This window comes from Dipodascopsis tothii (genome assembly GCF_038497935.1).
Source record: "Dipodascopsis tothii strain CBS 759.85 unplaced genomic scaffold V1510scaffold_20, whole genome shotgun sequence".
In the NCBI taxonomy this organism is placed as follows: Eukaryota; Fungi; Ascomycota; class Lipomycetes; order Lipomycetales; family Lipomycetaceae; genus Neoaidaea; species Neoaidaea tothii.
In genome coordinates this window covers 99,078-126,762 of record NW_027118004.1, presented here as the reverse complement: position 1 = coordinate 126,762, position 27,685 = coordinate 99,078, and the positions used below count along the sequence as shown (strand labels likewise).

At 68.9% G+C, this 27,685-nt stretch overlaps 12 protein-coding genes across 12 annotated transcripts; 7 read left to right on the top strand and 5 right to left on the bottom strand.

Moving 5' to 3' along the window:
- The first annotated feature begins 257 nt into the window (after window positions 1-257).
- Window positions 258-2,186, top strand: V1510DRAFT_418790 (major facilitator superfamily domain-containing protein). The gene is made up of 3 exons (XM_066934178.1): window positions 258-312; window positions 470-501; window positions 661-2,186. The coding sequence occupies exon 3, from the start codon at window positions 661-663 to the stop codon at window positions 2,116-2,118; it is 1,458 nt and encodes a 485-aa protein (XP_066788276.1). The 5' UTR covers window positions 258-312; window positions 470-501; the 3' UTR covers window positions 2,119-2,186.
- On the bottom strand, window positions 2,110-3,304 carry V1510DRAFT_418788 (mitochondrial 37S ribosomal protein uS7m). The gene has a single exon (XM_066934177.1). The coding sequence runs from the start codon at window positions 3,257-3,259 to the stop codon at window positions 2,189-2,191; it is 1,071 nt and encodes a 356-aa protein (XP_066788275.1). The 5' UTR covers window positions 3,260-3,304; the 3' UTR covers window positions 2,110-2,188.
- A 505-nt stretch (window positions 3,305-3,809) lies between these two features.
- On the top strand, window positions 3,810-6,766 carry V1510DRAFT_436889 (uncharacterized protein; the record flags this gene model as incomplete). The annotated part of the gene is made up of 1 exon (XM_066935567.1): window positions 3,810-6,766. One exon carries the CDS (start codon window positions 3,810-3,812, stop codon window positions 6,597-6,599), a length of 2,790 nt encoding a protein of 929 aa, XP_066788274.1. The 3' UTR covers window positions 6,600-6,766.
- On the top strand, window positions 6,481-7,545 carry V1510DRAFT_179710 (uncharacterized protein). The gene has a single exon (XM_066930405.1). It carries the CDS (start codon window positions 6,721-6,723, stop codon window positions 7,462-7,464), a length of 744 nt encoding a protein of 247 aa, XP_066788273.1. The 5' UTR covers window positions 6,481-6,720; the 3' UTR covers window positions 7,465-7,545.
- A 566-nt stretch (window positions 7,546-8,111) lies between these two features.
- On the top strand, window positions 8,112-9,265 carry V1510DRAFT_179681 (uncharacterized protein). The gene is made up of 2 exons (XM_066930404.1): window positions 8,112-8,423; window positions 8,454-9,265. The coding sequence occupies exons 1-2, from the start codon at window positions 8,207-8,209 to the stop codon at window positions 9,122-9,124; spliced, it is 888 nt and encodes a 295-aa protein (XP_066788272.1). The 5' UTR covers window positions 8,112-8,206; the 3' UTR covers window positions 9,125-9,265.
- Window positions 9,266-9,843: 578 nt separating this feature from the next.
- V1510DRAFT_366914 (fungal-specific transcription factor domain-containing protein) lies at window positions 9,844-13,011 on the top strand (the record flags this gene model as incomplete). The annotated part of the gene is made up of 3 exons (XM_066931289.1): window positions 9,844-11,541; window positions 11,665-12,555; window positions 12,607-13,011. The coding sequence occupies 3 exons, from the start codon at window positions 9,844-9,846 to the stop codon at window positions 13,009-13,011; spliced, it is 2,994 nt and encodes a 997-aa protein (XP_066788271.1).
- Window positions 13,012-14,128: 1,117 nt separating this feature from the next.
- V1510DRAFT_366860 (OPT oligopeptide transporter protein-domain-containing protein) lies at window positions 14,129-16,681 on the top strand (the record flags this gene model as incomplete). Its single annotated transcript, XM_066931286.1, has 1 exon — window positions 14,129-16,681. One exon carries the CDS (start codon window positions 14,129-14,131, stop codon window positions 16,679-16,681), a length of 2,553 nt encoding a protein of 850 aa, XP_066788270.1.
- Window positions 16,682-16,930: 249 nt separating this feature from the next.
- V1510DRAFT_366936 (uncharacterized protein) lies at window positions 16,931-19,027 on the bottom strand (the record flags this gene model as incomplete). Its single annotated transcript, XM_066931291.1, has 1 exon — window positions 16,931-19,027. The coding sequence occupies one exon, from the start codon at window positions 19,025-19,027 to the stop codon at window positions 16,931-16,933; it is 2,097 nt and encodes a 698-aa protein (XP_066788269.1).
- A 1,071-nt stretch (window positions 19,028-20,098) lies between these two features.
- Window positions 20,099-21,545, bottom strand: V1510DRAFT_436864 (uncharacterized protein; the record flags this gene model as incomplete). The annotated part of the gene is made up of 2 exons (XM_066935566.1): window positions 21,175-21,545; window positions 20,099-21,143 (listed from the first exon to the last, which is right to left on the bottom strand). Exons 1-2 carry the CDS (start codon window positions 21,270-21,272, stop codon window positions 20,099-20,101), a joined length of 1,143 nt encoding a protein of 380 aa, XP_066788268.1. The 5' UTR covers window positions 21,273-21,545.
- Window positions 21,546-21,723: 178 nt separating this feature from the next.
- Window positions 21,724-23,119, top strand: V1510DRAFT_430838 (uncharacterized protein; the record flags this gene model as incomplete). Its single annotated transcript, XM_066935400.1, has 3 exons — window positions 21,724-22,169; window positions 22,201-22,318; window positions 22,349-23,119. The coding sequence occupies 3 exons, from the start codon at window positions 21,724-21,726 to the stop codon at window positions 23,117-23,119; spliced, it is 1,335 nt and encodes a 444-aa protein (XP_066788267.1).
- Window positions 23,120-23,226: 107 nt separating this feature from the next.
- Window positions 23,227-24,339, bottom strand: V1510DRAFT_418769 (chaperonin 10-like protein). Its single transcript, XM_066934176.1, has one exon. It carries the CDS (start codon window positions 24,328-24,330, stop codon window positions 23,275-23,277), a length of 1,056 nt encoding a protein of 351 aa, XP_066788266.1. The 5' UTR covers window positions 24,331-24,339; the 3' UTR covers window positions 23,227-23,274.
- Window positions 24,340-25,608: 1,269 nt separating this feature from the next.
- V1510DRAFT_366752 (major facilitator superfamily domain-containing protein) lies at window positions 25,609-27,288 on the bottom strand (the record flags this gene model as incomplete). The annotated part of the gene is made up of 1 exon (XM_066931283.1): window positions 25,609-27,288. One exon carries the CDS (start codon window positions 27,286-27,288, stop codon window positions 25,609-25,611), a length of 1,680 nt encoding a protein of 559 aa, XP_066788265.1.
- Window positions 27,289-27,685: the final 397 nt, after the last annotated feature.

Genomic DNA, 27,685 nt, shown 5'->3' with positions numbered 1-27,685 from the left:
GCCGCGCTGCCTCGCCACCGCTCGGCCAGCCAGCCGTCGGCCGCCGCCGAGCTGAGGGCCAGCTGGCGCCGCCGGACCGCCGGCGGCAGGCCGGCCACGCGCCGACGGCACAGTCGGGGCGTGACCTCAGCGGCAGCTGACCGGGAGCTCGGTTCGGTTAGGCGTGCCCGTAGGCGGACGTAGCCACGTCAAAGAAAGTGGGCTTCTTTCTTCGGCTGACCGCGGGCAGAGTATATGTCTGGCGCCTTACTCTTCCCGGACAGACCGTCGTGCTCGCTCCATCGGTGTATCCTGGCTAATTGACCAAGACAGGTAAGTGCCGGGAACGGACCACGGCCCGTATGAGCTGGGCGGCGCGGTGCGCGGGCTGGCGATCGGCGAACGCCCCGGAGGACCACCGCCGGTAGCCGTACACGCCCGCGCCGACGCTTATAAAGGGCGCGGTTTCCACAGAGCTGACCACAGCAAGTTCGGACTCCAGTTAGTACTCTCTACTACGAGGTGAGTACGCTCCACTGCGCGGTGTGGCGGCGGAGGCGCATGCGGGCGGCGGCGATGGCGGGCGCGAGCCGCACGAGCCGCACGAGCCGCACAGCACCGCCACCCAGCCGCACGCCCCGCCGCACGCCGTGCGGCGCCCCGCAGCCCGCTGACCTCCAGATGACAGCCACTCTTTCCCAGCGTCTGCGCGACCACCTCTCGACCCGGTGGTCGTCGCTCAAGCCCCCGGGCGGCAAGATCGAAAACCCCATCCCCCTCCTGCGCATGCTCACGTTCCGGCAATGGATGTTCTTCCTCGTCGCCTTCTGCGGCTGGACCTGGGACGCCTTTGACTTCTTCACTGTATCCATGACGGCGACCGAGATCGCGGAGGCGCTGGACGTGTCCGTGAAAGACATCACGTGGGGCATCACGCTCGTGCTCATGCTGCGGTCCGTCGGCGCGCTCGTCTTCGGTCTCGCCTCGGACAAGTACGGCCGCAAGTGGCCGTTCATCGTCAACTGCGTGCTCTTTGCCGTGCTCGAGCTCGCCACCGGCTTCGTCAACACGTACCAGCAGTTCCTCGGCGTGCGCGCGCTGTTCGGCGTCGCCATGGGCGGCATCTACGGCAACTGCGCCGCGACCGCGCTCGAGGACTGCCCGATCGAGGCCCGCGGCATCATCTCGGGCATGCTCCAGGAGGGCTACGCGTTCGGGTACCTGCTCGCGGTCGTCTTCGACCGCGCGCTGGTGACGACGACCGCGCACGGCTGGCGCACGCTGTTCTGGTTCGGCGCCGGCCCGCCCGTGCTCATCATCGCGTTCCGCATGGTCCTGCCCGAGACGGACGCGTACATGGCGCAGCGGCACCTCGAGCGCACGTCCAAGGCCGACGAGTTCAAGCAGCAGGCCAAGAAGGCGTGGCACGAGTACTGGCACATCATGGTCTACCTCGTCGTGATCATGGCCGGCTTCAACTTCATGTCGCACGGCTCGCAGGACCTGTACCCGACCATGCTCAAGAGCCAGCTCAACTTCTCGACCGACAAGACCACGGTGACGATGGTGGTGGCCAACCTGGGCGCCATCGCCGGCGGCATCTTCTTCGGCCACCTGTCCGAGTACTTTGGCCGGCGGTCGAGCATCATGTTCTGCTGCGTGCTCGGCGGCGCGCTCATCTACCCGTGGGCGTACGTGCGCAACAACGGCATCATGGCCGCCGTGTTCTTCCTGCAGTTTGCCGTGCAGGGCGCGTGGGGCATTGTGCCGATCTACCTGTCGGAGCTGTCGCCGCCGGCGTTCCGCGCGTTCATCGTGGGCATCGCGTACCAGCTCGGCAACCTGGCGTCGTCGGCGTCGTCGACGATCGAGACCACGATCGGCGAGCGGTTCCCGCTGCCGGCGGCGGCGGACGGGTCGAGCCGGTACGACTACGCCGAGGTCATGGCGATCTTCATGGGCTGCGTGTTTGTGTTCCTCTTCGTGGTCACGTTCCTCGGCCCCGAGAAGCATTCGGTCGAGCTCGCGGTCGACGCGCCGTTCGAGCGCTACGACGGCGACGCGGACGGGCTCGAGGGCGACGTCGTCAAGATGGGCTCGCACCACCACAACGAGAAGCTCGCCGACGACCGCGTGTAGGCGTCGGGCCGCTGGCCGGCGCGATGTATTATGAATGGATTGTTGCAGCGAGCTGCGTATGTACAGGGGGCTACATCCGGCCGATGTACGCCCGGTTGGCCATGGCCGTGCGGTGGATCATGTCGCGCTTGTCGTAGGCGGACGACGAGCCGCGCCAGACGGCCACGATCTCGTCGCCCAGGCGCACGCCAAAGTCCGGCGACTCGCGCTTGTCCGTGCCCTCGATGATCCACGTGAGCGCGCGCCGGTTGCGCTGCCGCTCGTTCAGGCCCTTCGGGACCTGGAACGACTTGGCGCCGGACCGGTACGTCACGATCTTGAACAGCGGCGCCAGCTTGCCGACCGTCTCGCGCAGCACGTCCAGCGGCTCCAGGCCCGTGCGCAGCCGCACGATGTAGAACGCGCGCGCCACCACCTTCTGCGCGCGCGCCTTCTTGCCGTCGCTCATGATCAGGTTCGTCAGGTGCGACACCAGCACGTCCTCGCGCACGGGCACGGCGAACTCGGCCAGCTTGCGCGCCTGCAGCTTCTGCAGCTCCGCCAGCTCGTCGTCCGCCAGCGCGCCCTCGATGTCCTGGAACCGGAGCCCGGGCCGGTCCTCCACCGGCACCGCGATCCGCGCGAGCGTGTTGCTCTCGGCGTCGTACAGCGTCTGCCCGGACCGCCGCAGCTCGAACAGCGCCTTGGCGAGCCCGAGCATGTCCGTCGTCTGCAGGTCCACCCCGAGCAGGTCGAGCTGCTTGTCGTACGGCAGCGAGTGCGTCAGCGCCTGGAACGCGGCCACCCGCGCGGCGTCCTCCTCGCCGGCCCCGGCCAGCACCGCCGCCGCCGCCGCGTCCGCCGCCGCCGCCACCGTCCGCTGCACCTCTGCCGCCGGCTCGCCCGGCTCGTGCGCCCGCAGCACGCTGGACTGCGCCTCCGCCGTGGCCTCCGCCAGCTCCTGCGCCAGCACCTCCTCCTTGATCGACCGCGGCATCTGCTCCTGCGCGGCCTGGTCCCGCGCAAACACCTCGGCCACGGGCGTGCCCTCGGCCTCCTCCGGCGGCACCGCCTTGTCCTTGCGCGCCGTCAGCCCGCTGCGAAAGCTGCGCGCGGCCGGCGCGGCCAGCGCCGTCGGCGCCACCCACGATCGCCGCGCCATCGCCGCCCGCCCGGCGCGCGCGCCCGCTCTGAACGCCTGCATTGTCTGTCTTGCTGGCCCGCAGTGACTCTGCGTGTCGTGTGCTCGCTGCTCGCCGGCCAATGCCTGTGGATGCCTGGGGATTGCCGGTTGGCCGGTGGTGCAAAATTTTCGGCGCGAGTTGGCCGCCGGCATAAGTGCGCCGCCGTTGCGACCCTCCATGATTCCAGCGTGCCGCCCGCACCCAGACCTCACGCCGCACCGACACCGCACCAAACACCGCCACCGTGGGTCAGAACCGTCGGAGCAGACGACCGCAAGCCAGGTGGGTGGCCGGCCGGCCGGGGCCGACCCGGCGGCGCGCGGCGCGCGCGCGCGCAGCAGTGCTGACCGAACTACAGCCCTCGAGCGGACCCAGGCACGGATCTGCGTCCACGCAGCCAGCGATCGCACACGGCCAGGCACCCGGCGCAGCCAGAGCGCGCCCGGAATACATCCCACGGCTGCCGGAGCAGCCGGTGCCGACGAAGGAGCGCATTTGCGGGCCGCGCGGCCGCGCACACGACGAAAGATGAACGTCAACTTCACGGGAAACTACCGGCAAGGCCGGAGCATCAATCTGTCCGGCCGCAAGACCGACAAGAGCCGCGAGTCGCTGCTGAAGAACGCGGCGTCGGCGCGGGCGGCGCGCGAGCAGACGCGGCGGCGCACGGCGGCGGCCGGCAAGATCCAGGCGTTCTTCCGGGCGCGGCTGGCTGTGCGCCAGGCGCGCGCGGAGGTGCGCGCGTGGTTTGAGGCGGCCGCGGCGACGGGGCGGCCGCTGGGGGTGGCGGAGGCGCGCATGTTTGTGTACTTCTGCGCGGAGGCGGACGACTACGGCGCGCTGGCGGCGCTGGAGACGGTGGCCGGCGCGCTGGGGCCGGCGGACGCGGCCGTGGGCCGCGGGCTGGCGGGGCGGGCGCTGGCGTGCGTGGCGGGCGCGGGCGTGGCGGGCGCGCGGGCGCCGGCGCTGCGCATTCTGGCGGCGCTGCAGGGCCTGCTCGACGCCGGCGACGTGCTGGCGGTGTACGGCCGCAGCCTGCGGGACCGGCCGGACGAGCGGGCGCAGGTCGTGGCCAACGCGGTCGCGCTCGCCGCGCCGGCCGCCGTGCTCGTGTGCCGGCTGCTGGCGACGCCGCGGCTGGCGGAGGCGCTGGCGGGCGCGGCGGCGGCGCCGCTGCGGGCGCGGTACGGGCTCGAGACGGTCCTGGACACGATCCGCGGCGGCGTCGCGGTCGCCGACGAGCCCGCGCTGTGGGTGCTGGCCAACGTCGCCGCGTGGGCCGCCGCCGAGCCGGCCGCGCCGGCCGCCGCCGCGCAGACGCTGTTCATCGCGGCCGCGTCGGTCCTGCTCGGCCAGGTCTCGGCGGACGCGCTCCAGGCGGTCGACGGCGACTCGAGCGTCAGCCAGGCGCTCGCCGGCCTGCGCTCGCGCGACGCCATCGACCGCGCGCTGGCGCTGCCGGCCGCGGCCTGGCCCGCCGTCTGCCGGTACTTTGCCGCGCTCGTGCGCGTGGCCGACGCCGTGACGCCGGCCGGCGCGCGCAACGAGGTGCGCATGGCGCTCTACCTGCTGCCCGAGAAGGTGCTCCCGCTCTTCTGGCAGGCTGTCGCCGAGTCGCCGCTGTTCCGGCAGCTGGCGGCCGGCCAGGGCGTGGCCGCCCAGGCCGCGCAGGACGACGTCGTCGGCCTGTTCCTGCAGATCGCGTGGCACTGGCTGCTCATGGCCGACGACGACGAGTTCTTCGACGACGCGCAGTACGGCCTGCCGCAGAAGGACGTGCTCGCGCTGGCCGGGCTTCTCAAGACGCTCGTGTTCGACCTGATCATGGCCGGCCTCGACGTGCCGCTCAAGGCGGACGCGGTCAAGGTGCTGCGGCAGCTGAGCACGCGCAACGCGCGGCGGCCGTTCCTGCCGCCCGGGTTCCTGCTCGCGACCGACCGCGTGAATATGAACGGGTACCTGGCGGACGTCGCCGCCGAGGAGGAGAGCCGGTGGGAGCGCGAGCGCGACGGCGACGACGACGACGACGACGAGCGGCTGCGCGAGATCCGGCAGGCGTACCGCGTGCGCGCCGCGGTGTCGCCGCGCGTCGAGCTCCTGCGCATGGTGCCGTTTATGCTGCCGTTCGACTCGGTGCGCGTGCCCATCTTCGACAAGTTCCTCGAGCTCGACCGGCAGGCCAACAACCTCACGACCGAGTACGAGCAGCGCTGGCGGCGGATCCACGTCGAGATCCGGCGGTCGCACATGCTCGAGGACGCGTTCACGCACATGAACGGCATGGGCCGCCGGCTCAAGTCGCTCGTGGGGATCACGTTCCTGACCGACTTTGGCACCGAGGCCGGCATCGACGGCGGCGGCATCTCCAAGGAGTTCATCACCGGCGTCTGCCACGAGGCGTTCGACCCCGCCCGCGGCCTCTTCGTCGAGAACGACGAGCACATGCTCTACCCGTCGCCGGCCGCGACGTCGGCCGAGCAGCTCCAGTACTTTGAGTTCCTCGGCCGGATCATCGGCAAGGCCCTGTACCAGAGCATCCTCGTCGACGTGCAGTTCGCGCCGTTCTTCCTCAGCATGCTGCAGCTGCCGGACGACTACGCCGAGCACCCCGGCGACGGCCTGCTCGCGCTCCGGCCCTGCGGCTTCGACGACCTCTGGAGCATGGACCCCGAGCTCTACCGCGGCCTGGTCAAGCTCAAGAACTACCCCGGCGACTTCGACGACCTCGGCCTGGCCTTCACGACCACCGACGTCCACGGCCGCACGGTCGAGCTCGGCCGGGGCGGCGCGTCCGTCGCCGTCACCCGGGCCAACCGGCTGCGCTACATCCACGACGTCGCGCACTACAAGCTCAACCGGCAGGTCCACCGGCAGGCCACCGCGTTCCTGCGCGGCCTGACCGACCTCGTCGCCCGCGGCTGGCTGTCCATGTTCCTGCCGGCCGAGATCCAGGTGCTGATCTCGGGCGAGCCCGGCCCGATCGACATCTCGGACTGGCGCCGCCACACCGTCTACGGCGGCTTCGACGACGCCGACCCCACCATCGGCTACTTCTGGGACCTCATGGCCGAGCTCTCGGACACGGACGCGCGCGCGGTGCTCAAGTTCGTCACGTCCGTGGACAAGGCGCCGCTGCAGGGCTTCAACGCGCTGTCGCCGTACTTCACGATCCGCAACGCGGGCCCCGACGAGGAGCGCCTGCCGACGACGTCGACGTGCGTCAACCTGCTCAAGCTGCCGCGGTACACGACGCGCGCGCGCCTGCGCGACAAGCTCATGTACAGCGTCAAGTCCGGGGCCGGCTTCGACCTGTCCTAGCGGGCCGAGACCGGGCGGGTGGGACCAGGGTTAGGGCAGATAAGATCTGATAAATCCGCCGCCGCCGCAGTCCGCCGGCCACCAGACAGGTGAGTGCCGCCGCGGGCGCGCTGACGGCAGGATGAGCGCCAAGGAAGCCCCCACCGAAGATGCGATCAAGCAGCGGATCATCGCGCACATGAACAAGGACCACGCGCTGTCCCTGGGCGACTACCTGGAGTTCTACAAGGGCATCATTCCGTCGCGCGGCGTGCGCATGATCGACATCACGCTCGAGAAGGTCACGATCGGGTACCAGAACATCCACAACAAGGGCATCGATGACTGCGAGGCGTCAATCGACTTCCAGCCGCCGATGAAGTCGTTTGCGGAGGCGCGGGAGGTGCTGGTGGGCATGGCGCTGCAGGCCTCGGAGGGGCTGGGCTACGCGACCGCCAAGCCGGTGGACAAGTACGTGGCGCCGCGGGGCGCGTCGCTGAGCATTGTGGCCGTCATGCTGGTGGGCATCTACTTTGTGTACTGGGAGCCGTCGTACCTCGATTCGCCGACGAACTGGCTGCGCCAGTTCAAGGCGGGCGGCCACGACGTTGTGGTGGTGGGGCTGAAGACCGTGTTCTACATTGTGGCCGTCTACCACGCGGTCGAGGCCTGGATCGTGTACTTCTGGACGGGCATGTACCGCGTGCCGACGAAGAAGCGCGCGCTGTGGACCGTCACGGCGTTCCTCGAGGGCTTCCCGGCGATGGGCCGCTTCCGGGCGCTGATGGAGGAGCACAACGAGGCGACGGGACGCACGCGCGAGCACGCGAAGGCGGACCCGCCGGTGAAGCCGGACGCGCCGGCGGGCAAGTCGAAGGCCAACTAGGTAGCAATGCATTCTGCTGGTAGAGGTGCGCCGCACGGCGTGCGGCTTGTGTGGCGTGCGGCGTGTGCAGCTCGTGCGGCTCGTGCGGCGCGTGCGGCGCGTGCGGCTCGGCGCCCGTGCGGCTCGGCGCCCCGGCGCCGCCGCGCTCCGCGTGGCTGGCGCCCGCACCGTGGCCGGCCCGCCGCACCGCCAGCTGGCTCCCCGTCCCAGCAGTCACGTCGCACCAGCCACGCTGAGTCAGCCTCACGTTACACCAGCGCCGCTGTTCACCGCTGCCCGCAGACGCACGCAGCACCCCGGCGCCCAAGCCGGTATGTGGCCCGCGGCCCAAACGGCGTCCGCCGCAGCTGCCTGCGCGCCGGTGGCGCCCCGCGTTGCGTCGCGGAATCGGGATTCCACATAACTCCGAGGTGCCGTTACCCTCGGTCGTGTGAGCCCCGGAACCCTACGGAAGGCGTGCCGCAGCACGCCTTCCAGGCGGGGCAGGGACCAGGCACCGCCGCACTGTGGCGCAGACGGCAGTGCCGGCGGTTCCGGGCGGCCGCAGCGTAGTCTAGGCAACTCGGTCTGTCGGCGTCTGCGGTTCCGGCTACAGACCGGGCTACCGCCGCTGACGCACGTCATCAGCACACGCACGGCTGCGGCCGCTCTGGCGCCATACCGAGGTAGTAGGTAGTCGCCCCGGACAGGCCGACGAACTTAAGCGACACCTTCTCCAAGCCGCACGGCAGGCTCCTTCGCCATGGACTCCCGCCTGGCCCCAATGGCCCTTGGCTCGCACGCAAAGTCCGGCCTTGGTCCGCGGTACCCGCAGGGCTACGAGGTCGGCACGGTCGCTCGGTTCATAGACGCGTTCTACGCTGTCCGCGACTCGGTCGAGTGCGACGACGACTACGGCATGTTCTTTGCGGACTCGGCCTTCATTGTGCTGGGCCAGCGCACGGGTGCGGGCCGGAAAGGTACGTCTGCCGAAGGGCGCGCTGACATAGAAATCGTTGCGCTGCGCCGCGAGGTCCGCCAGCGCGCGCGGTCTCGCCGGTACGAGATCGACATGGTCATCCCGTTCAACGAGCAGTTTGCGCCGCCGGACGCGCCGGGGCGGGGCTCCGGCGAGTACGCCATCTTCGGCCGCATCAACTACCGCGAGCCGCAGTCGTCGGGGCCGTGTGTGTCGCTGGAGTTTGCGGCGCGGATGATGGTCAAGTGTGCGGGCCCGAACGACCTGCGCATTGCCTACTACCAGGTGTACCCTGTCGTGCCGGCGGCGGCGGAGCCGGCGGCGGAGCCGGCGGCGGAGCCGGCGACGACCCTGCCGTCGCCGGCGACGACGCCGGCAGCGGCGTCGACGGCGTCTGTGCCGCCGGCAGCGCCGGCCGCGCGCGCGACGCCGCCAGAGAGCGCTGCGGCGTCGCCGGGGCCGCGGCCGACGGCGCAGGCGCCGCTGGTGGCGCCGCTGCCGTGCCAGACGGCCGAGCCGCACGAGCCGAACGAGCCGCACGAGCCGCACGAGCCGCATGAGCCGCACAGCCCCGCGCCAGCGCACGCCCGCCGCCCGGCCGCCGACCGCGACTACCCGAACAAGCGTCGGTCCGTCCGGCCGCCGGCCGGCGCCGACGTCTGGTCCGCGCACCCCCAGCCCGCGGCGTCGCCGCCGGCCTAACGCTCATGTACAAATACACAAGAATCCCGGACCCCAGCCGCCCGTCGTCCCCGCACTCAGCCAGTCGGCAGACAGCCGATGGGCGGCGGTGGGCGGGCAAACGCCAGGGTTAGGGCGCTCCCCGTATTTCAAATTTTCAGGCCGCGGCAGCCGCTATCAAGCAGCTACAGCAGCCGCGGATCAGATTTGCGCGCCGACGACGCAATTGCAGGCGCCGAGCAGAGGCTGGTAACCTCTTGTACGATCGACGGCTACGTTTCGACGTAAGTTGGGGGGAACCGAGCGCGCGCGCGCGCGCGCCAGCCGTGCGGGGCGCCCGTGCGGTCGCACGACCGCCGGCCGGCGGCCGCCGCAGCGCCCGCGTGCGGCCGCCGCCAGGCCCGGCGCGGCGCCAGGCCGACCGCCGTGCGCGGCCGTCGCTGCTGGGCGGCGCGCGTGGCGCGGCGGGCCGGCGTGCGGCGGCCGCGGCCGCCGTCGGGTAGCTGTCCGGCTGCAGCGCGCGGTCGGCTGTCGGCCATCGCGGCACCGGCAGCCAACCGCGCGCGGCCCGCGAGCGCGCGACGGCCGGTCGCGGCGGGCCGTCGCCGTCCGGCCCCGGCCCAGTGTGTGCCGGCCGGTAGCGGCGTGGTGGGCGCGCGCGCAGGCATCCGCCTTTTAACGACGGCGACTGACGGCAGGTCCAATGACGAGCCCTAATGGCCATTTCGTCCGACATGCAGATGACGTCGGGCTCGAGCGAGCATGAATCTTCGCGGCCGGCCGCGACGGCGCTGGGCGCCGGATCCGGCAGCAGCCACGGCAAGCGGCCGTCGGCTGCGGACCTGGTCGAGCTGCGCAAGCTGCGGCGGCGGGTCGACCCGTCGAAGCGCAAGCGCATCGCGCTGGCGTGCGACTCGTGCAAGCGCCGCAAGCAAAAGTGCAACGGCGAGCAGCCGTGCTCGATCTGCAAGAAGAAGAACTTCTACTGCCACTACACGCCCACGCGACAGGATTCGCTTCCGGCGGACGACGGCAAGGACGAGCACGACGAGAGCGAGACCGAGCGCGAGCGGTCCGAGCCCGAGACGCCGGCGCGGTCGATGTCGGTGTCGTCCAACGGGCGGTCGGACCACCGCGACCGTGAGTCACCGCCGGCGCGGGACCGGGCCGACCGGGCCGACGCCGGCGACAGCGCCAGCGAGGCGCCGCCACCGCCGGCGGCCAAGAAGAAGGACGACTACCAGGTCGAGACCGTGGGCGACGGCCAGAACACGCGGCTGCTGTGGGACTCCAAGGGCCACCTGCGGTACATGGGCGAGTCGGGCGTGCTCTCGTTTCTCGAGCAGTCGCGCAAGGTCTTCCGCAAGATGATGGGCGACTCGTCGTTCACGCTGGACCCGGCGCAGTTCCGGTTCATCGACGGGCCGTCGCACGCGGCGTCGCTGATGCCGATCCAGCTGCCGTCGCGGTCGCTGACGACGGAGCTGATCAACTCGTTCGAGGAGAACGTGCAGGCGCTGGACTACGTGCTCGACATGGACCACTTCCGCCGGCTGGTGGCCCAGACGTTCGACGACCCCATGAACGCGCCGCGACAGTGGCTGTGCATGCTGCACTTTGTGTGCGCGCTGGGCGCCGTGTTTGTGTCGTCCAAGCGCGACCTGGGCGAGGACAGCCTGCAGGACGGCCCGTTCAACCCCCTGGACGTGCTCATGCAGCCGTCCGGCGACGGCCAGCCGCCCGCGCCGGCCGTGCCGACCGCGGCGCCGGCCCCGGGGCCGTCCCCGGCCGTCTTTTTCGAGTCCGGCCTCGGGCTCATGTCCGACGCGGCCGAGGACGGCGAGCTGTGGGTCGTCCAGGCCCACCTGCTCATGTGCCTCTACTACCAGATCACCTGCAAGCGCAACGCGTCGTGGATCCACCTGGGCTCGGCGATCCGGTTCGCGCAGGCGCTCGGATTGCACCGCAAGTGCGTCAACCTCACGTTCCCGAAGCAGCAGCGCATCCTGCGCCGCCGGCTCTGGCGCACGCTCTACATCCAGGACCGCTTCTGGTCCTCGTCGCTCGGCCGGCCGCTGGCCATCGACGACTGCGACTGGGACGACCGCGACACGTCCGAGCTGCAGCCGATCGACCGCACCGTGGTCGAGCTCTCGGAGATCTCCGAGATCATCGGCGACATCTGCCTGCTCGTGTACCGCCCGCAGAGCATCTCGTCGTCGACCAGCCAGAAGCTGGCCACGCGCCTGCGCGAGTGGAGCGACCACCTGCCGGAGGACATGAAGCTGGCGTCGCTCAACCTGATCCTGGCCGACATCAACGACGGCGGCTACGAGCGCATCCGGTCCGAGAAGATCCGCAACCAGCGGCTGCTGCGGCTGCACCTGACGCACCTGAACTCGATCATCCTGCTGACGCGGCCGTTCTTCCTGCTCATGGTCGCCAAGGCGCCGAAGGACAACAAGAGCGGCCACCCGAACGGGGGCGCGACGGCGGCGGCGGCCGCCGCGGCCGCCGCGGCCGCCGCGGCCAAGCCCGCGGCCGCGCCCGCCGACGGCAAGGTCGGCCACGTGCAGCCGGCCACGCAGCAGAACTTCCAGAAGACCATCTCGCGGCTGTCGTCGGCGTGCGTCCTCTGCGCCGCGCGCTCGGTCGATCTCGTCATGTCGTTCTTCTCGCAGAACCAGCAGCCGATCCGGTCGCACCTGATGATCTACTACATCTTCACGGCCGGCATCGTCCTTCTGCTCGAGTCGTTCCACCAGCGGCGGTCCGAGGTGGACTCGTACATCACGCGCGGCATCTTCCTGTGCATCTTCATCCTCGGCTACTACGGCAAGTGCGACCCGTCGGCCAAGCGGTACCGGATCATCCTCCAGGACATGGACCGCGCCGCGCGGGCGTCGCGGAGCATCAACAACGCCAACGTGACCGACAAGCGGTCGGAGCACATCGCGCAGATCAACAAGCTGCTGAACTCGGCCAACATGGCGCAGCACGGCGCGAACGACAACCTGGGCTTCCAGTTCTTCAGCAACAACCTGGGCTCGGTCGACCACGCGGCGTCGGTGGCGGCGTCGGTGGCGGCGACGCCGGCCGTGGTGTCGGCGGTGTCGTCGGCCGGGATGCCGGTGTCGGCGCCGGCCGCGCAGGCCGAGGGCGGCATCGAGTACGAGAACGAAAAGTACCTGAACGACATGCTGTCGCACCACCAGTCGGCCAACGTGCTGCTGGCCAGCGGCAACGACGGCGGCACCAACCTGTCGCGCATGTTCCTCAAGGCCGCTGCCAACGACGGCCGCTACCAGCCGCCCGAGTCGCCGGCGCCGGGCGGGCTGGCGGCCGCGCAGGAGCTGTGGGGCAAGCGCGAGGCCGGCCTGGGCGGCGACGCGCGCCGGAGCATGCTGTCGCCCGGCGCGGTGGCGTCGCGCGCGAACCGCCAGTCGGAGCGCGTGCGCGCGAGCATGGCCGCGTCGCTGCCGACGGCCAACGGGTTCCGCGAGCCGGACCAGGGCGCGATGAACATCTCGCCGCAGGACGCCATGTCGCAGTTCCTGATGGACGACACGTTCAACGTCGGCGCGGCGACGGACTCGATCGACTTCTCGTTCGACCTGGACATGATGGAGTGGCTGTCGGGCGCGGGTGCGATCAACGGCGCCACGCCGGCGGCACCGACGCCGGGCGCGGCGCCGGCCCCGCCTGCGGGCGCGCCGACGCCGACGCCCATGGTGGCGGATGTGGCCGGCCAGATGTCCGACGTGGACTCGCTGGGCATGAACTACGACGCGGCGGCGGTGGCCGCGGCCAACTCGGCCGAGGGCGTCATGTCGTCCGACTTTCTCAAGCAGCAGTTCCCGGCCAACGACACCGTCTTCCGCGGTCTGATGATGAACGCCGAGTACTGATGCAGGCGCGGCCCGGACCGGCCTGCAGTTTTGACACTTTTGAATACGTGCGCGGTTCAGCGAATCGCGCGGCGACGCGGCCTAATCCAGGCAATCTATTTTGAACTTTCGGGAATTGGAGTGTACTTTATCGGAGTTAATAATTACACGGTATCAACGGTGCATGGATGGCGTCTTGGCGACGCAGCAGGCGTAGATGTCGTCTTGGCGGCGCAGCGTGTCGTCACGCGTGCTGGCGGCCGCCGGCCGGACGCCGGGTGCTGGCGGGCTGCCGGGGCCGATGGGACGAGGTGTGATAATGGTTGCGTTATGTGGTACCATCGGCTAGTGTGCGTGTTCGACGGCCGGCCCAAAACGGGACGGGCGGGCGAAACAGGGTTAGCCACCGCAGCGGCGCGGCCCCGGGCGCCCGGCACAGCCGCCCGGCGCGGCGCCGCGGCCCCGGCCCCGCCGATCGTGCCACCGCCGGCAGCGATTGAGGGCCGCGCGGGCCGCCCGGGGCGCCACTCGGGCCGGCCAGCGCGGCGGTGCTAGTGCTAGTCTTATCGATAAGACACCGTGCGTCCTGCATATGCACATGCATGCATGCTGTATTAAACCTTATTTCGACGTCTAGCCAAAGTTCAGGCACATGCGCACTGACCACTACGGTAAAGCCCGCCGCAACACCCACGCGTCCCCGTTCTTGCGCCGATAATGCAGCTGACGGCTGTCAGCGATAGCCGTCGGCGTGGCGGCAGATGTCGCGCAATACGCCGGCGGCCACGCAATACGAGGCGGGTGGCCGCCCGGCGCCGCGGCCGCGGCCGCCGTCTCCGCCGGTATCTCTTGGCAGCAGCTGTTCCGGAGATACCCTTGTCTCCGGGCGCCTTGGCAGGCGAAGCTCTCTTGGCAGCCAGCCGAGGCCGCCCAGACCGGCGCCCGACTTGGCGCTGGGGCTGCCGGCTAGCCGAGGCGGAACTCCCCGCAATCTGGCCGGCCGCGTCGTGCGTACCCGGCGCAGCTGCCAGCCGCAGCAGCCGTCCGCAGCAGCCACGCGGCAGCCGTGCTGCTAGCGCCAGGCTTATCGGCCGCGCGACTTAAAAGCCGGCCGGCCGCTCTCGTGGCCCCAAGCGCCATGGACTACAAGGAGAAGACAGTGATCGAGCAGACGACCGAGATCACGGACGACTCGGCGTCGGACGTCCGCCAGAAGGTCATCGACAAGTATGGCGAGAAGGTGCTCAACACGCACCTGGACGCCACCAACCAGGACATCGAGCGCGTGCTCGACCGCGTGTACGCGCTGCCCCTCGACGAGGCCCGCCAAATTCTCGAGGAGGCCGCCGTGTTCCACGCCGACGACTCCAACTTCCCCGCCGAGACGTTCGACAAGATCCAGGTGCTGCTCCAGGGCGTCGAGGCCTACGGCCAGGACGAGGCCACGTGGGAGTTCGACCTCAAGGCCGAGGCCGCGCTGATCGCGTACTTCTCGCCGTACCCCGAGGTGCGCTCCGTGACCGACCCCGACGACGACCCGTCGATCCCCGTCGAGACGCTCCGGGTCTACCTCCTCGCCATCGTCTGGACCGCCATCAGCACCGTCATCAGCCAGTTCTTCACGTTCCGCAAGCCGTCCATCACGCTCACGGCCGCGGTCGTCCAGCTCTTCCTCTACCCCTGCGGCATGCTCATGCACTACGTCCTGCCCCGCTGGACGCTCCGCCTCTTCGGCTGGTCCATCGCGCTCAACCCCGGCCCTTGGAACTACAAGGAGCAGATGCTGGCCACCATCATCGTCAACGTCGCCAACGGCGCCACGTACGTGACCAAGTACAACATCCCCACCGAGTCCCTCGAGCAGTACTACAACACGCCCACCTCGCTCGGCTACGACTTCCTCATGAACTTCTCCAGCCAGTTCTTCGGCTTCGGCTTCGCCGGCATCCTCCGCCGGTTCCTCGTCTACCCCGTCAAGTGCATCTGGCCGTCGGTCCTGCCCACCGTCGCCCTCAACCGCGCGCTGCTCCGGCCCGAGCGCCGCGAGAGCATCAACGGCTGGACGATCTCGCGCTACGCGTTCTTCGGCACCGTCTTCGCCGGCAGCTTCCTCTACTTCTGGGTCCCCCAGTACCTCTTCCAGGTCCTGAGCTCGTTCAACTGGATGACCTGGATCGCGCCCAAGAACTTCAACCTGGCCGTCATCACCGGGTCCTCGCTCGGGCTCGGGCTCAACCCGGTCCCCACGTTCGACTGGAACATCGCCAACTACAGCTACGCGCTCTCGACGCCGTTCTACTCGCAGCTCCAGCAGTACCTCGGCATGTTCTTCTCCATGTTCGTCGTCATCGCGCTCTACTGGACCAACTACAAGTGGTGCTCGTACGTGCCCGTCAACACCAACGACCTGCGCGACCACTTCAACAAGTCCTACAACGTCAGCCGGATCCTGACCAACGGCGTGTTCGACGAGGACAAGTACCAGGCGTACTCGCCGCCGTACTACTCGGCCGGCTTCCTGGTCACCTACGGCGCGTCCATGATCGTCTTCCCGCTCGTGTTCTTCTACACGACGCTCATGAACTGGCGCCAGCTGCGCGACACGTTCCGCGACGCGTGGCTGTCGCTCCGCCACCGCCGCAGCGGCCTGGCCTTCCGCAACGACGTCCACAGCCGGCTCATGAGCGCGTACAAGGAGGTGCCCGACTGGTGGTTCGCGGTCGTGCTCGCTCTGGCGCTGGCCTTCGGCATCGTGTGCGTCAAGGTCTACCCGACCGAGACCATGACGCCGTGGTGGGGCATCGTCGTCGTGTGCTTCTCGCTGGCGTGCTTCCTGATCCCCGTCGGCATCGTGCAGTCCGTGACGGGCTACCAGATGGGCACGTCCGTCCTCGCCGAGATCGTGGGCGGGTTCATGTTCCCCGGCAACGGCATCGCCAACCTGATCCTCAAGTGCTACGGCTACGAGACCGACGCCCAGGCCGAGAGCTTCGTGGCCGACCTCAAGATGGCGCACTACGCCAAGATCCCGCCGCGGGCCGTGTTCCGCGGCCAGATGATCGGCACCATCGTCCAGTGCTGCGTCTCGATCGTGCTCGTGCGCTGGCAGCTGTCGTCGATCCACGACCTGTGCTCGGCGACGCAGCCGGACCGGTTCACGTGCCCGTCGCTCAAGACGATCTACTCGGCCTCGGTCATGTGGGGCGTGATCGGGCCGATGCGCACCATGCAGGGCGTGTACCCGGTCTTTGCGTGGTGCTTCCTGGTGGGCGCCATCATGGGCCCGACGTTCTACGTGCTCAAGCGCCACACCAGCCTGCCCCGCCGGTTCAAGTGGTTCCGGCAGCTGGACCCGGTGCTGCTGACGTCCGGCTGCCTGCACTGGTCGCCGTACAACCTGTCGTACTACACGGCCAACTTCTACCTCTCGTTTGCGTTCATGTACGTCATCCGCCGGCGGTACCTGGCCTGGTGGGAGAAGTACAACTACGTGCTGTCGGCGGCCATGACCGCCGGCGTCGCGTTCTCGGCCGTGATCATCTTCTTCGCGGTGCAGTACAACGACAAGGCCATCAGCTGGTGGGGCAACAGCATCGGCGACGCCGGGATCGACGGCGGCGTGGGCCAGCAGACGCGGCTGCCGCTGCCGGAGCGCGGGTACTTCGGCATCGAGATCGGGCACTACCCGTAGCTGTTCCAAATTTCCATTTTTCCTGTAAACTAACAAGAGAACTTTTAGACAATGGTAGCCGGCCGGGTGCCGGCGGCGGCGAGAAGAGAAAAAGCAAGTAACATCCCATTGTTCCCAATTCAAATCAAAATACAAACTACAAAACTAAATATAAACGAATATTTAATATTCATCATTTGTACTTCCTTCCTCCCCGGCGGTCAACGCAGCCTGCGGCTGCTTTTGGTGATTGTACAACGGTTGACGCGCCTAGGCGGTGGGGGCGGCCTCGTCGTCGGCCGGGGCGGCGCCGTCGTCCTTCTGCTTGAGGTACTCGTCGTAGACGTTCATGGCCTCCTGGACCTTGGCGCGGAGGGCGGCGTCGTCGTCGACGAGGGCGAGCAGCTCGGCGTTGTCCATCTCGAGGAGCATGCCGGTGATCTTGCCGGCGAGGGCGGGCTGCTGCGCGTGGATGCGGGGGTAGAGGGTCTCGCCGAGGACCTGCTTCTGCTGCTCGGGGGCGAGCGAGGCGAGCGACGCCGACGTGAGCTGGCCGGCGGGCTCCTCGCGCTGGGCGGCCGAGGCGTAGGTGCTGGCGGGCGCGCGGGGGCCGCGCTGGCCGTTGGCGGCGGGCGAGGCGACCTGGCCCTGGGGCGCGGCCTGGGCCTGCGGCGGCGGCGGCGGCGGCATCTGCGCCTGCTGAATGTAGCCGTTGTACGCCATGGGCGGCAGGCCGTACATCTGCATGGGCTGGCCGTTGGGGCCGGTGGGCATGCCGCCGCGCGGCGCCCACTGCTGCTGGGGGGGCATGCCCTGGCCCGGCCGGGGCGGCATGCCGCCCTGCTGGAGCAGGATCTGCGGGTTGCCGCCCGCGAACGGCACGCCGCGGCCGGCGGGGACCGGCGGGATGAACCCGCCGGCCTGCTGGCCGGCGGCGGGCGCGTAGAAGATCGGGTTGGGCAGGTACTGCGACGGCATGCCCGCGGCCGCGGCCTGCTGCTGCAGGCGCAGCTGGTTGCGCGCCTGGATCTGCTGCTCGAGCTGCGACTTGCGCACGTCCTTGCGCTGCGCCAGCGCCACGTACAGCGGCTTGCCGTTGAGCATGCGCTGGTTCATCTCCGTCACGGCCTTGGTGGCCTCGTCCGGCGACGAGAAGCACACAAAGCCGAAGCCCTTGGACTTGGCCGCCTCGTCGCGCATCACCTTGGCCGACGTGATCGTGCCGTACTCGGCGAACTCCTCGCGCAGCTTCTCGTCGTCGATCTCGTCGTCCAGGTTCTTGATGTACAGGTTCACGCCCTGGTACTTGGACATCTTCTCCAGCCGCGCGGCCTCGTACTGCTTGCGCAGCTCCTCCTCGCGCTCGTGCTTCTTCTGCGCGCGCCCGACGTACAGCTTCTTGCCGTTGAGGTCCGACTCGTTGAGCTCGTCCACGGCCTTGGCCGCGTCCTCGTGGTTCTCGTAGTTGACGAACCCAAAGCCGCGCGACTTGCCCTCGTCGTCGCGAGCGAGCGACACCGACGTCACCGCGCCGAACTTCTCAAACATGGCCTTGAACTGCTCGTCCGTGACCTCCGAGTCGATGTTCTTGATGTAGATGTTGGTGAAGTTGGCCTTCATCTCCTCGAACTTGGACTGGCGGTCCTTCTTGGCGATGTGGTGGCCGACAAACACCTTCTTGTCGTTGAGCAGCATGCCGTTGACGTGCTTGATGGCGTTCTCGGCGGCCTCGGCCGTCTCGTAATGCACAAAGCCGTAGCCGCGCGACTGGCCGAACTCGTCCACGGCGACCTTGCACGACAGGATGTTGCCGAACGCGAAGAACGTGTCGTGCAGCGCCTTGTTGTCGATCGCGGGGTCCAGGTTCTTGATGAACACGTTGCCGGCGCCGGTCTTGCGCAGCGACGGGTCGCGCTGCGACCACATGATGCGGCACGAGCGGCCCTTGATCGTCGTGTAGTTGAGCTCCTCGAGCGCGCGCTCGCCGTCGGCGATGTTGTGGAAGTTCACATACGCGTAGCCGAGCGAGCGGCGCGTCACGGCGTCACGGCACACACGGATCGACGCGACCGGGCCGATCTGGTTGAAGAGCTCGAAGAGCATGGCCTCGGTCACCGTCGGCTCGAGCTCGCCGACGTACAGCGACGCCGAATGCGCGGCATTGTTGGCGGGCGTGGTCTCCTCGCCGGCGGCAGCCTGCTCGCCCTCGGCCTTGGCCTCGGCGGGCTCGGCGGTGGCCTCCGTGGGCGTGGTCGACGTGGTCTCGGCCGGCGTCGACGCGGCGGTCGTGGCTCCCTCGGTGTTCTGGCCCTCGAGGGAGAGGTTGGTGAGCTCGGCCGCGGCGGCGGCAACGGCGTCGGTAGACATGGCTGGCGAGGTTAGCACTGCTCGAGCTGGGAGGCGAGGGATGGCCGGCGGGCCGCGGCCGCTGGACGGCGGTCGCGTGGCACGGGCGCCGGCGGCCGGCCGGTGGACGCGCGGAGCGGGCCTGCGGCCGCCGCGGGGACCGCGACAGCCGCCGTGCGGCTCTGGACCGCGGATCTGCGCGCACCGCCCCAGCGGCAGCCACAGAGCCACAGTCCACCGCCCGTCCACGCACACGCCGTCCGCCGTCCGCGCGGCCGCCGTCCACGCCCGTCCCGCCCGTCCTCACGTCCATCGCCCACTGCCCTGGCGGCCGCGCGTCCCTTCGCGCGTCCATCCGCCATCAGCCATCCCCGTCATCCGACCGCATCACGTCGCCATCGCGAATCATCGTACTTACTTCTCAACGGACTAATTCGAAAGAACTTCTGGGCTTAGATGACGATTCTGCTGGTGCGAGATCGTCGGTCTAAGCGGGCGGAGGGTATTCTAAAGAAAAAATTTATAGCTTTTATAATTTTTTTTTTAGAAGAGAAGATTCCTGGAATTGCTGTATATATGTAACTTGATTTTCAACTTTTTTTGAAGGATTTTTTTATGAAATAAAAAAAGAAGGAAAAGGGGAGGAAGGAAAAGAAAAGGGATGGGACGAAAGGATTTTTAACAGAAGTCGTTAAAAATTTTGGAGAATGGTTCTTCAAGTAAAGGAAGAGTGACAAAAAAGCGGAAGCCGGTGAAAATTTTTGTAAATTTTCTGGAAATTGGTGTTGTAGTTTGCAAATGAGCACCAAACGTGCATAAGTGGGGCGAACCTACGCGACTAGGGCTATAAGCTAGCCGCAGCCTGGGCTTTTAGGAGTAAATGCGCGCGATTTACGTAATTGTGCACACGTAAAATAAACAGTCTCAATTTTAAAATTTTTCGTCCGCCTGAACAACGACCGCGGCTTACCCGGGAACAAGGCGCGGGCGCGTGTGGTGGTTGTGCGGGCGGCGGGGGGCGTGGGCGGGGCGCGCGGGCGGGCGCGCGCGGGTGCGCGCCGCACGCGGTGCGGCTCGCCGTTGCCGCGGCAACTAGCTCTGCACGAGGAACGTCTTGGCGAACGGTTTGGCCAGGGCCGCCGCCGCGGACGCGGCCGCGCCCGCCGTGCGGGCGGTAGCCGTCGCCGTGCCGGTCGCCGCGGCCAGCGGCGCGCTCGACGTGCCCGCCGGCGCGTCGCCGGCTACGATCGCGCCCGCGCCAACCGTGGCATTCTCGGCCGAGAACGTCGTCGGCAGGCCGATGGCTTCCAGCGCCAGGGCGACCGCCTGTGCAATGTACCGGTGCGCGGTCGACGTGACGTGCACGTCGTTCAGCCAGAAGTACTTGTCGACCGGGTACGGGCAGGACGAGTTCCAGGTGTCGACGGCGGCCGTGCCGGCCTTGTAGGCCTCGCAGTACGTGTCGTTCGTGGCGAAGCCGAGCGTGCGGTAGTCGCGCAGCATCTCCTCGAACAGGACCGACATGTCCACGTAGACGGTCTGGACGTCGGGGTGGGCCTCGCGGAAGAGCACGAGCCGCTCGACCACGAGCTCGTTGAAGCGCACGATCGCGTCGTGCTCGCGCACGCGCACCTCCTCCGAGTAGCCCGTCGGGCCCAGCCACAGCGCCGGCACCAGGTTGAAGAAGAACCGGCGCGCGCCGAGCACGTACAGCGTCTCGACCAGCGACCAGTACCGGTCCGAGATCTCGAGGTAGAGCTCGGCCGTGTCGGCCTTGGTGAAGCTCATGGTGGCGTCGTTGATCCCGAACCACACGCCGAAGATGGCGTCGTCGGTCCAGTTGGCGTAGGCCGACGCCGTGCGGTCGCCGAAGTTGGGGAGGAACAGGTCCTCGATCTGCTCGGTGAAGGACGGCACCGAGCTGCGGACCTCGACCAGGTCGTTGTCGACCGTGGCGCTGGCCTTGGCCAGGTCCCACACGATGTACTCGGACGAATTGTACTCGACCGCGAGCTGCTTGAGCCAGTTCGGGCCGTTGTTGGAGAACGGCACCGGCAGCGCCGGGTTGCCGAACGGATTGGCCGCGGACGGGCTGCCGCTGCCGAGGACGAACCCGGTGTCCGAGTACGAGTCGCCGCTGCGGTCAGCGGCGCCGGCGCGCGACTTACAACATGAAGAACGTCTGTGGGTCGGCGGCGGCGGGCGCGGCCAGCCCGAGGACCGCGAGCGGTGCGAGAAGCGCGGCGGCGGCTTGGGGGCGGACCATGGTCGGATCGGGCGGTTGGGGTGCAGCGGGGCCTGTCTCGTCGTCTCTGCCCGGCTCCTGCGCTCAGTGCCCTGCGGTCTCGTGTGCCGGCCGGCTTGGCAATGCTATATAGCGCCGGCGCCGTTGGTGGCTGCACCGGCTAGCGAGACGCCATTCCGCAGGCGACGCCACTGACAGAATGCTGCGGCGCCACGCGGCCGCTGCCGCCGATCTGACAGCGGCGGATGTAGCGGCGGGCGCGCGAGGGCGCTGTCAGGCGCGAACCGATCGCCGATCCGCCGATCGACGACGTCAGCCGGCTCGGCAGCCGGGCTACCCGGCGCGCCGCACGGCGCGCGGCGGGCGCGTCAGCCGCACGCCCTACCCCTGAATCTCGCTACCCGGCCCGCGTCACGTGGCGCCCGTGCCTGCCACCTCACGCAAGGAGCCGCCGCATCGGCTCCCCAGCAACATGGCGACGGTCCCCCCCGACCCGGATCTCGAGCTGCTCACAGCGTCGCTGGCGACCGGCCGGCTGGCCGGCCTCGTGCGCGCCCTGCGCGGCGAGCTGGCCGCCTGCCTGGCCGGCGCCCCGGACGCGGAGGCGCTTCCCGACGACTGCATGCTCCCCGCATACGCGGGCGCGCTGCCCACCGGCGCCGAGACGGGCACCTACGTCGCCGTCGACGTCGGCGGATCGACCGTGCGCGTGGCCGTGGTCCAGCTCGCTGCCGGCGTCTGCACGGTCGTCCACGCCGCCGCCGCCGCCATCACCGACGGCGTCCGCTCGCTCGACGGCCGCAGCTTCTTTATCTGGCTCGCCAGCCAGCTCCAGTCCGCGCTCACGGACGCCGAGGGCGCCGGCTGGGTGCCGCCGGCGGTGATCCCGCTCGGCCTGGCCTGGAGCTTTCCCCTGGAGTACGTGGCGCCGCGCCAGCGCTGACCGCAGGCAAGCCGCCGTCGACTCGGGCACGATCCTGACCATGGGCAAAGGCTTTGGCGACATGTCGGCCGAGATGGCCGGCTGGGACATCAAGACCGTGTTTGTGCGCGCGTGCATGGACTTGGTACGTGGCGGCCGGGCGCGCTAACTCCAGGACCTGACCGTCGATCTGCGCGCCGTCGTCAACGACACGGTCTCGACCGTGCTGGCGGCCGCGTACGCCGACCCGCGCGCGCAGCTGGCGCTCGTGCTCGGCACGGGCTTCAACGCGGCCGCGGTCGTGCGTGCGCCGGGCCGGCCGCCGGCCGTGATCAACAGCGAGCTGAGCAAGTTCTCGCGCCGGCCGGGCGTGTTGCCGGCCACGCGATGGGACGCGGCCCTGGACGCGGCCTCGGACGCGCCCGGGTTCCAGCCGCTGGAGCAGATGGTCGCCGGGCGGTATCTGGGCGAGATCGCGCGGCGGGTGCTGGTCGACCTGGTCGCCGGCGGCCACGCCTGCGGCGGCCGGCTGCCGGCCGGCCTGGGCACGCCGTTCGGGCTCGAGTCGGCGACCATGGCCGCCGTCGAGGCCGCCGGCGACGCCGAGGGCGCGCGCCAGCAGTTCCTGGCGCGGCACGCGTGCCGCGGGCTGACGGCGGGCCACATGGCCGTCGTGCGCGCCGTCTTCCGCGCGGTGGCCAGCCGCGCGGCCGCGCTGGTCGCCGCCGCCCTCGTCGCGCTGGCCGAGACGGCCGGGCTGGCCGGCGCGGACGCGCCCGTCGTGGTCGTGGCCGCGACCGGCGCCGTCGTGGAGCAGTACCCCGGCTTCCGCGGGCAGTGCCAGCAGTTCCTGGACCTGCTCGGCCGCGGGTCCGTGCGGCTCGTGCTCCGGCCGGCGCCGCAGGCCGCGCTGTGCGGCCCCGCGGTCGCCGCGGCCGCCAACTAGGCCGCCAACTAGGCCGCCAAGGTGCAGCCGCCAAGGTGCGGCCGCACGGCGCGGCCACCACGGTCCTACGGGCCGCGCGGGCCGCCAAGGCCCGCGCCAGCGGTGTATTTAATGGGTGTGCCCGCACAGGACAGTATTCACATTTTAGCAAGCGCTCAGTTCTCCAGGACAAAGCGGTAGCGGGCCTCGTTGTTCTCCATCTTCTTGAGAACGTCGTTGACCTCGGACATCGGGTACGACGTGATCCAGGTCTTGACGCCCTGGGTCGCCGACAGCGACAGCATCTCCTCGATCTCCTCGCGCGAGCCCAGCAGCGAGCCGGTCACGGACGCGTTCGACATGATGAGCGGGCCGAACGAGAACTGCGGCAGCGGCGCCTCGGGCAGGCCGACCTGGACAAAGCGGCCCGACGGCTTGAGCATGCCCAGGTACTCGGTCAGCGGCATCTTGTGGTCGTTGTTGGTCGACAGGATCAGGTCGAACTTGCGCTTGTTGGCGGCCGACCAGCCCTCCTCGGACGTGGCAATGACGCCCTCGCCGCCCATCGACTTGACGTCGGCCTCCTTGTTGCGGTTACGCGAGATGCCGTAGACCTTCTCGGCGCCCAGGGCCTTGGCGTAGAGCACGGCGAAGTGGCCGAGGCCACCGATGCCGACGATGCCGACGGTCTTGCCGGGGCCGCAGCCGTTGCGCTTCAGCGGCGAGTACACGGTGATGCCGCCGCACATCATGGGCGCGGCGATGGCCGACGGCAGAGCCTCGGGGATCTTGAACGCGAAGCTGGCGGGGTAGCGGCCCTTGAGCGCGTAGCCACCGTACGACACCGAGCCGTCCTCGAACTTGGAGTTGTACGTGAACACGCCCTTGGCGCAGTACTGCTCGTTGGCGGTCGAGCAGTCCGGGCAGTCGGCCTCCAGGCACGAGTAGCACTGGGCACCGACGCCGACGCGGTCGCCGAGCTCCAGGTGCTTCACGTTGGCGCCCTTCTTGACGACGGTGCCGATGATCTCGTGGCCGACGATGACCGGGTACAGGGTCTCGCCCCAGCCCGAGCGCAGCGTGTGCAGGTCCGACGCGCACATGCCGCAGTGCGAGATGTCGATGTCGATGTCGTCCTCAGTCCACGTCTTGGGCGTGAACTCGCCCTTGACGAGGTTGCCCTCGACCGACTTGGCGTCGAGGCCCTGGTATCCAATGAATCCGTCAGACATGTTTTCAATTGTGTGTGGTGCAGACAGCGCTGGGGGCCCGGGGCTTTATAGAGCTGCCCACGGAGTTTCGCGTGGCTGGCCTCGCCGCTAGACGCCAGGGCCATTCTGCTTCGGCATTTCGTCCCGCTGGTGAAAAACTCTATCAGCCGCTGACAAAGGCACGCCGGGCCGCTGCTGCCGCAGACGGCACGGTGGGCCTCTCCTGACTGTTGCGCTACGTCAAGCCACGCGATAAGCCGCGGCTGCACTGGCTCGCCGGCTGGCTCGCCGCGCCGCGCCCCCGCGAAAAAAACAAAACGGCCACATAGCCGCGGCCTTGGCAGGCTGGCGCCGGTGCCGAGCAATTGATCGCCGACGGCGCCGACTCCGACGGCCGAAACCCGAAACTCTGGCGGCCTTAATGACGACGTTGGGAAGTTCTGGCGGGTTGACGAGTTCCACCACGTTCTCTGGCTGCATAATCACTCGTAAATTTTCCCAAAGAGGCAGTTTTGCAGATTGTGCGCCGTCGCTAAGAGCGCCCACCCCGTATGCGGCTAGCGTTGTGCGCGCGCAGACCAAGCTGGTGGGCCGGCAGCCCTGGCGTGCGGCTCGCCGCGGGAATAAGTACCCGGCCGGGGGTACGGGCTTGAACGACTCGCCCGACTCCCGTGCAGTGGCCGAGTGCTGTGCGCGGCACCGCCACCTCAGCCGTGTGGCTGGCCATGTGGCTGTGCACGCTGTCGCGGCCGGGTCCACTCGCTGTACGCTATCGCCTGCCGCCTTATCCGGGCAACAACGATTGGTCGATCTTATGTAAGCACTCGGTAAGCGGCGCGATCGCCGCACCGCCACAGATTGGCAGCGCCACCTCCACACGCCACACCGCCGGATTATCTCCCAGCCGCCTCGGCCGAGTCCCGCAACTCTACACCATGGGCTGCTTCGTCTCGCTGTTCTACGACGTCATCGTGGTCTCGGTCGGCTGCGCGCTGCGGCAGAGCGCCGTCCAGACCGCGCACCTCCCCCCCCTCGTCCGGTCATCTCTGGTAAGTCCTTCCCGGGCGAGCTGACCCAGCCCACCGCCTCGGCCATCGACAGCCCGCGCCTCCGCCGGTCCTACGCCGGCACGGTCTCGCTGCCGTCCTAGCACGGGGCCCCGGCCGCCGGGCCGTTTTGCATCGCGGCGCGCCGCGCATTACGAACTGTCATGACGATTAATTGTGTATGAACTGAATGAACCAATGACCAAACTCTCTCGGCCGGCCAATGCCGGCCCATGCATGCACGCCCTGCGGCTCACGGCGTAGTCTCGGGCTTCTCGGCCGCCGCAGCCGCCGCAGCCGTCGCCTTGTCCGCAGCCGCGGCCTGTTCCCGCTCGCGGTGGAACCGCGCCAGCCGCCACCGCATGCCGTGCTTCTGCTCTAGCCACAGCAGCGGCACCATCACGGCGCACAGCGCCGCCGCCAGCGTGTACGCCCAGCTCACGCCGAGGGCGTTCATCGAGTACTCGATCACGGCCGACGCCACCGCGCCGCCCAGGCACCGGATCATGTTGTTGACCGCCTGCGCCGACGCCGCCTGCTTCGGGTACAGATCCACGATCAGCACCTGGACCACGTTGAACACCGACATGACACCAAAGCCGACGAGCGCAAACATGACCAGCGGCACGGCCACCGAGACGTCGCGGCGCAGCGACCAGCCAAAGCCCGCAATTGCGCCGACCAGGAACGGCACGAACAGCCACGCACACTGCAGCCGCACCCGCTCGATCGGAAACTCGTGGCCGCGCTCGGGGTCGCGCGAGTCGAAGCCGACGCGCGCGACCTCCCGCCGGTACGCCCGGTCCATCATGCGGCCGCACAGCATCGATCCGACCGAGCAGCCCGTGCCGAACGGCAGGTAGCACAGGCCGACCTTGAGCGTCGACAGCCCGTAGATCGCGTGCAGCTTGCTGGACACGCCCACCGTCGTGGCCGAGAACGCCGAGTAGAACGTGCAGTTGGTGGCCAGGATGATGGCCACGTCGGGGTGGAGCACAATGCCCAGCATCCGCAGCGGGTTCATGAACTTGCGCGGCGGCTCCTTCACGGCGCCGGCCGGCACAGCGTCCGTCGGCGGCCCGTGCCGCCACTCGCGCACAATGTCTATCAGCGACCGGTTGATGCCCGTCGGCCGGATCGAGCCGTTGCCGACGATGTGGCGCGACGTCTCGGGGAACCAGACCGCGATCAGCGCAAAGTCGACCACGGACAGCGCCAGCAACAGCAAAAACACCGTCCGCCAGCCGTACGACGCCAGCGAGCACAGACCGCCGATCACGGGCGCGATTGCCGGCGCGATCATCGACACAGACAGCACGAGGCCCATGTACGTGCCCCGGCGGGACGGCTCGACGATGTCGGCCACGGTCCCGGCCGAGATCGAGACGGCCGCGGCCGATCCGGTCGCCTGCAGCACCCGGAGCACCATCAGCCCTGGGTATGTGTTGTTGATGGAGATCGCGATGTTGGCGACCACGTAGATGGCCGACGTTACCAGGTACACCGGCCGACGGCCCAGCGAGTCGGCAAACGCGCTCCAGATCGTCGGTGTCGTGCCCTGGAACACCAGGTACAGCGTCACCGTGAGGTTGATGGCCTCCACAGACACGCCCAACGCCTGCGAGATCTCGGTCAGCTCCGGGAAGTAGATGTTGATCGTGAACGGACTCATGAAGCCGGTCAGGATGGCCACGGCGACGATCAGGTTGACCTTCCAGCGCGGGTGCACGCAGTACGGCTGCGCCTGGGCCTCTTTCTCAGCCGCTGTGAGCTCGTCACCAAGCTCGACATCGTGTAGCTCGCCGGACGGCCGTCCCAGGGACTCGATCCGTAGGCTGTTGACGGCGTGGATTTGGTGCGCGTCGCCTAGACCGATCGCGTCCTCCTGGGCTGCTTCAGCGCCCGTAGCCGTGACCTCGGCCTTCTCTGGCATAACCGCTGGCAGCCGCGCCTCGGCCTGCTCGTGTGCCATCTTGATCTAGCGAGTCCAAGAGCGTTCTCGTCGCGCTCGGAAATGGCCATAGCCGCACGCGCGCCCCGGCTTTTTGTACAGTGTGCTAACGTGCTCGATATCCATAATGATCTGCTTGTGGGCGTGTCTACCCGCCGGGCCTTTCCCATCATGGCCTGTGGGTCGGCTTTGCCTAGCGGCCGCACCGGAGTCCGCCCGCGGAACGCTGTCGGAACAAGTACCCGACACACCGGGCGTCCCGCTTTCGTGCAGGTCTGCTGCGTCTGTGCGCGGGCCCAGCCGGCGTGCGTCAGCCGCACCGGGCGCGGCTGGTGGCGCCGCACCCCTGACCGAGCCGCACGTGGCGCGGCTGGTCACG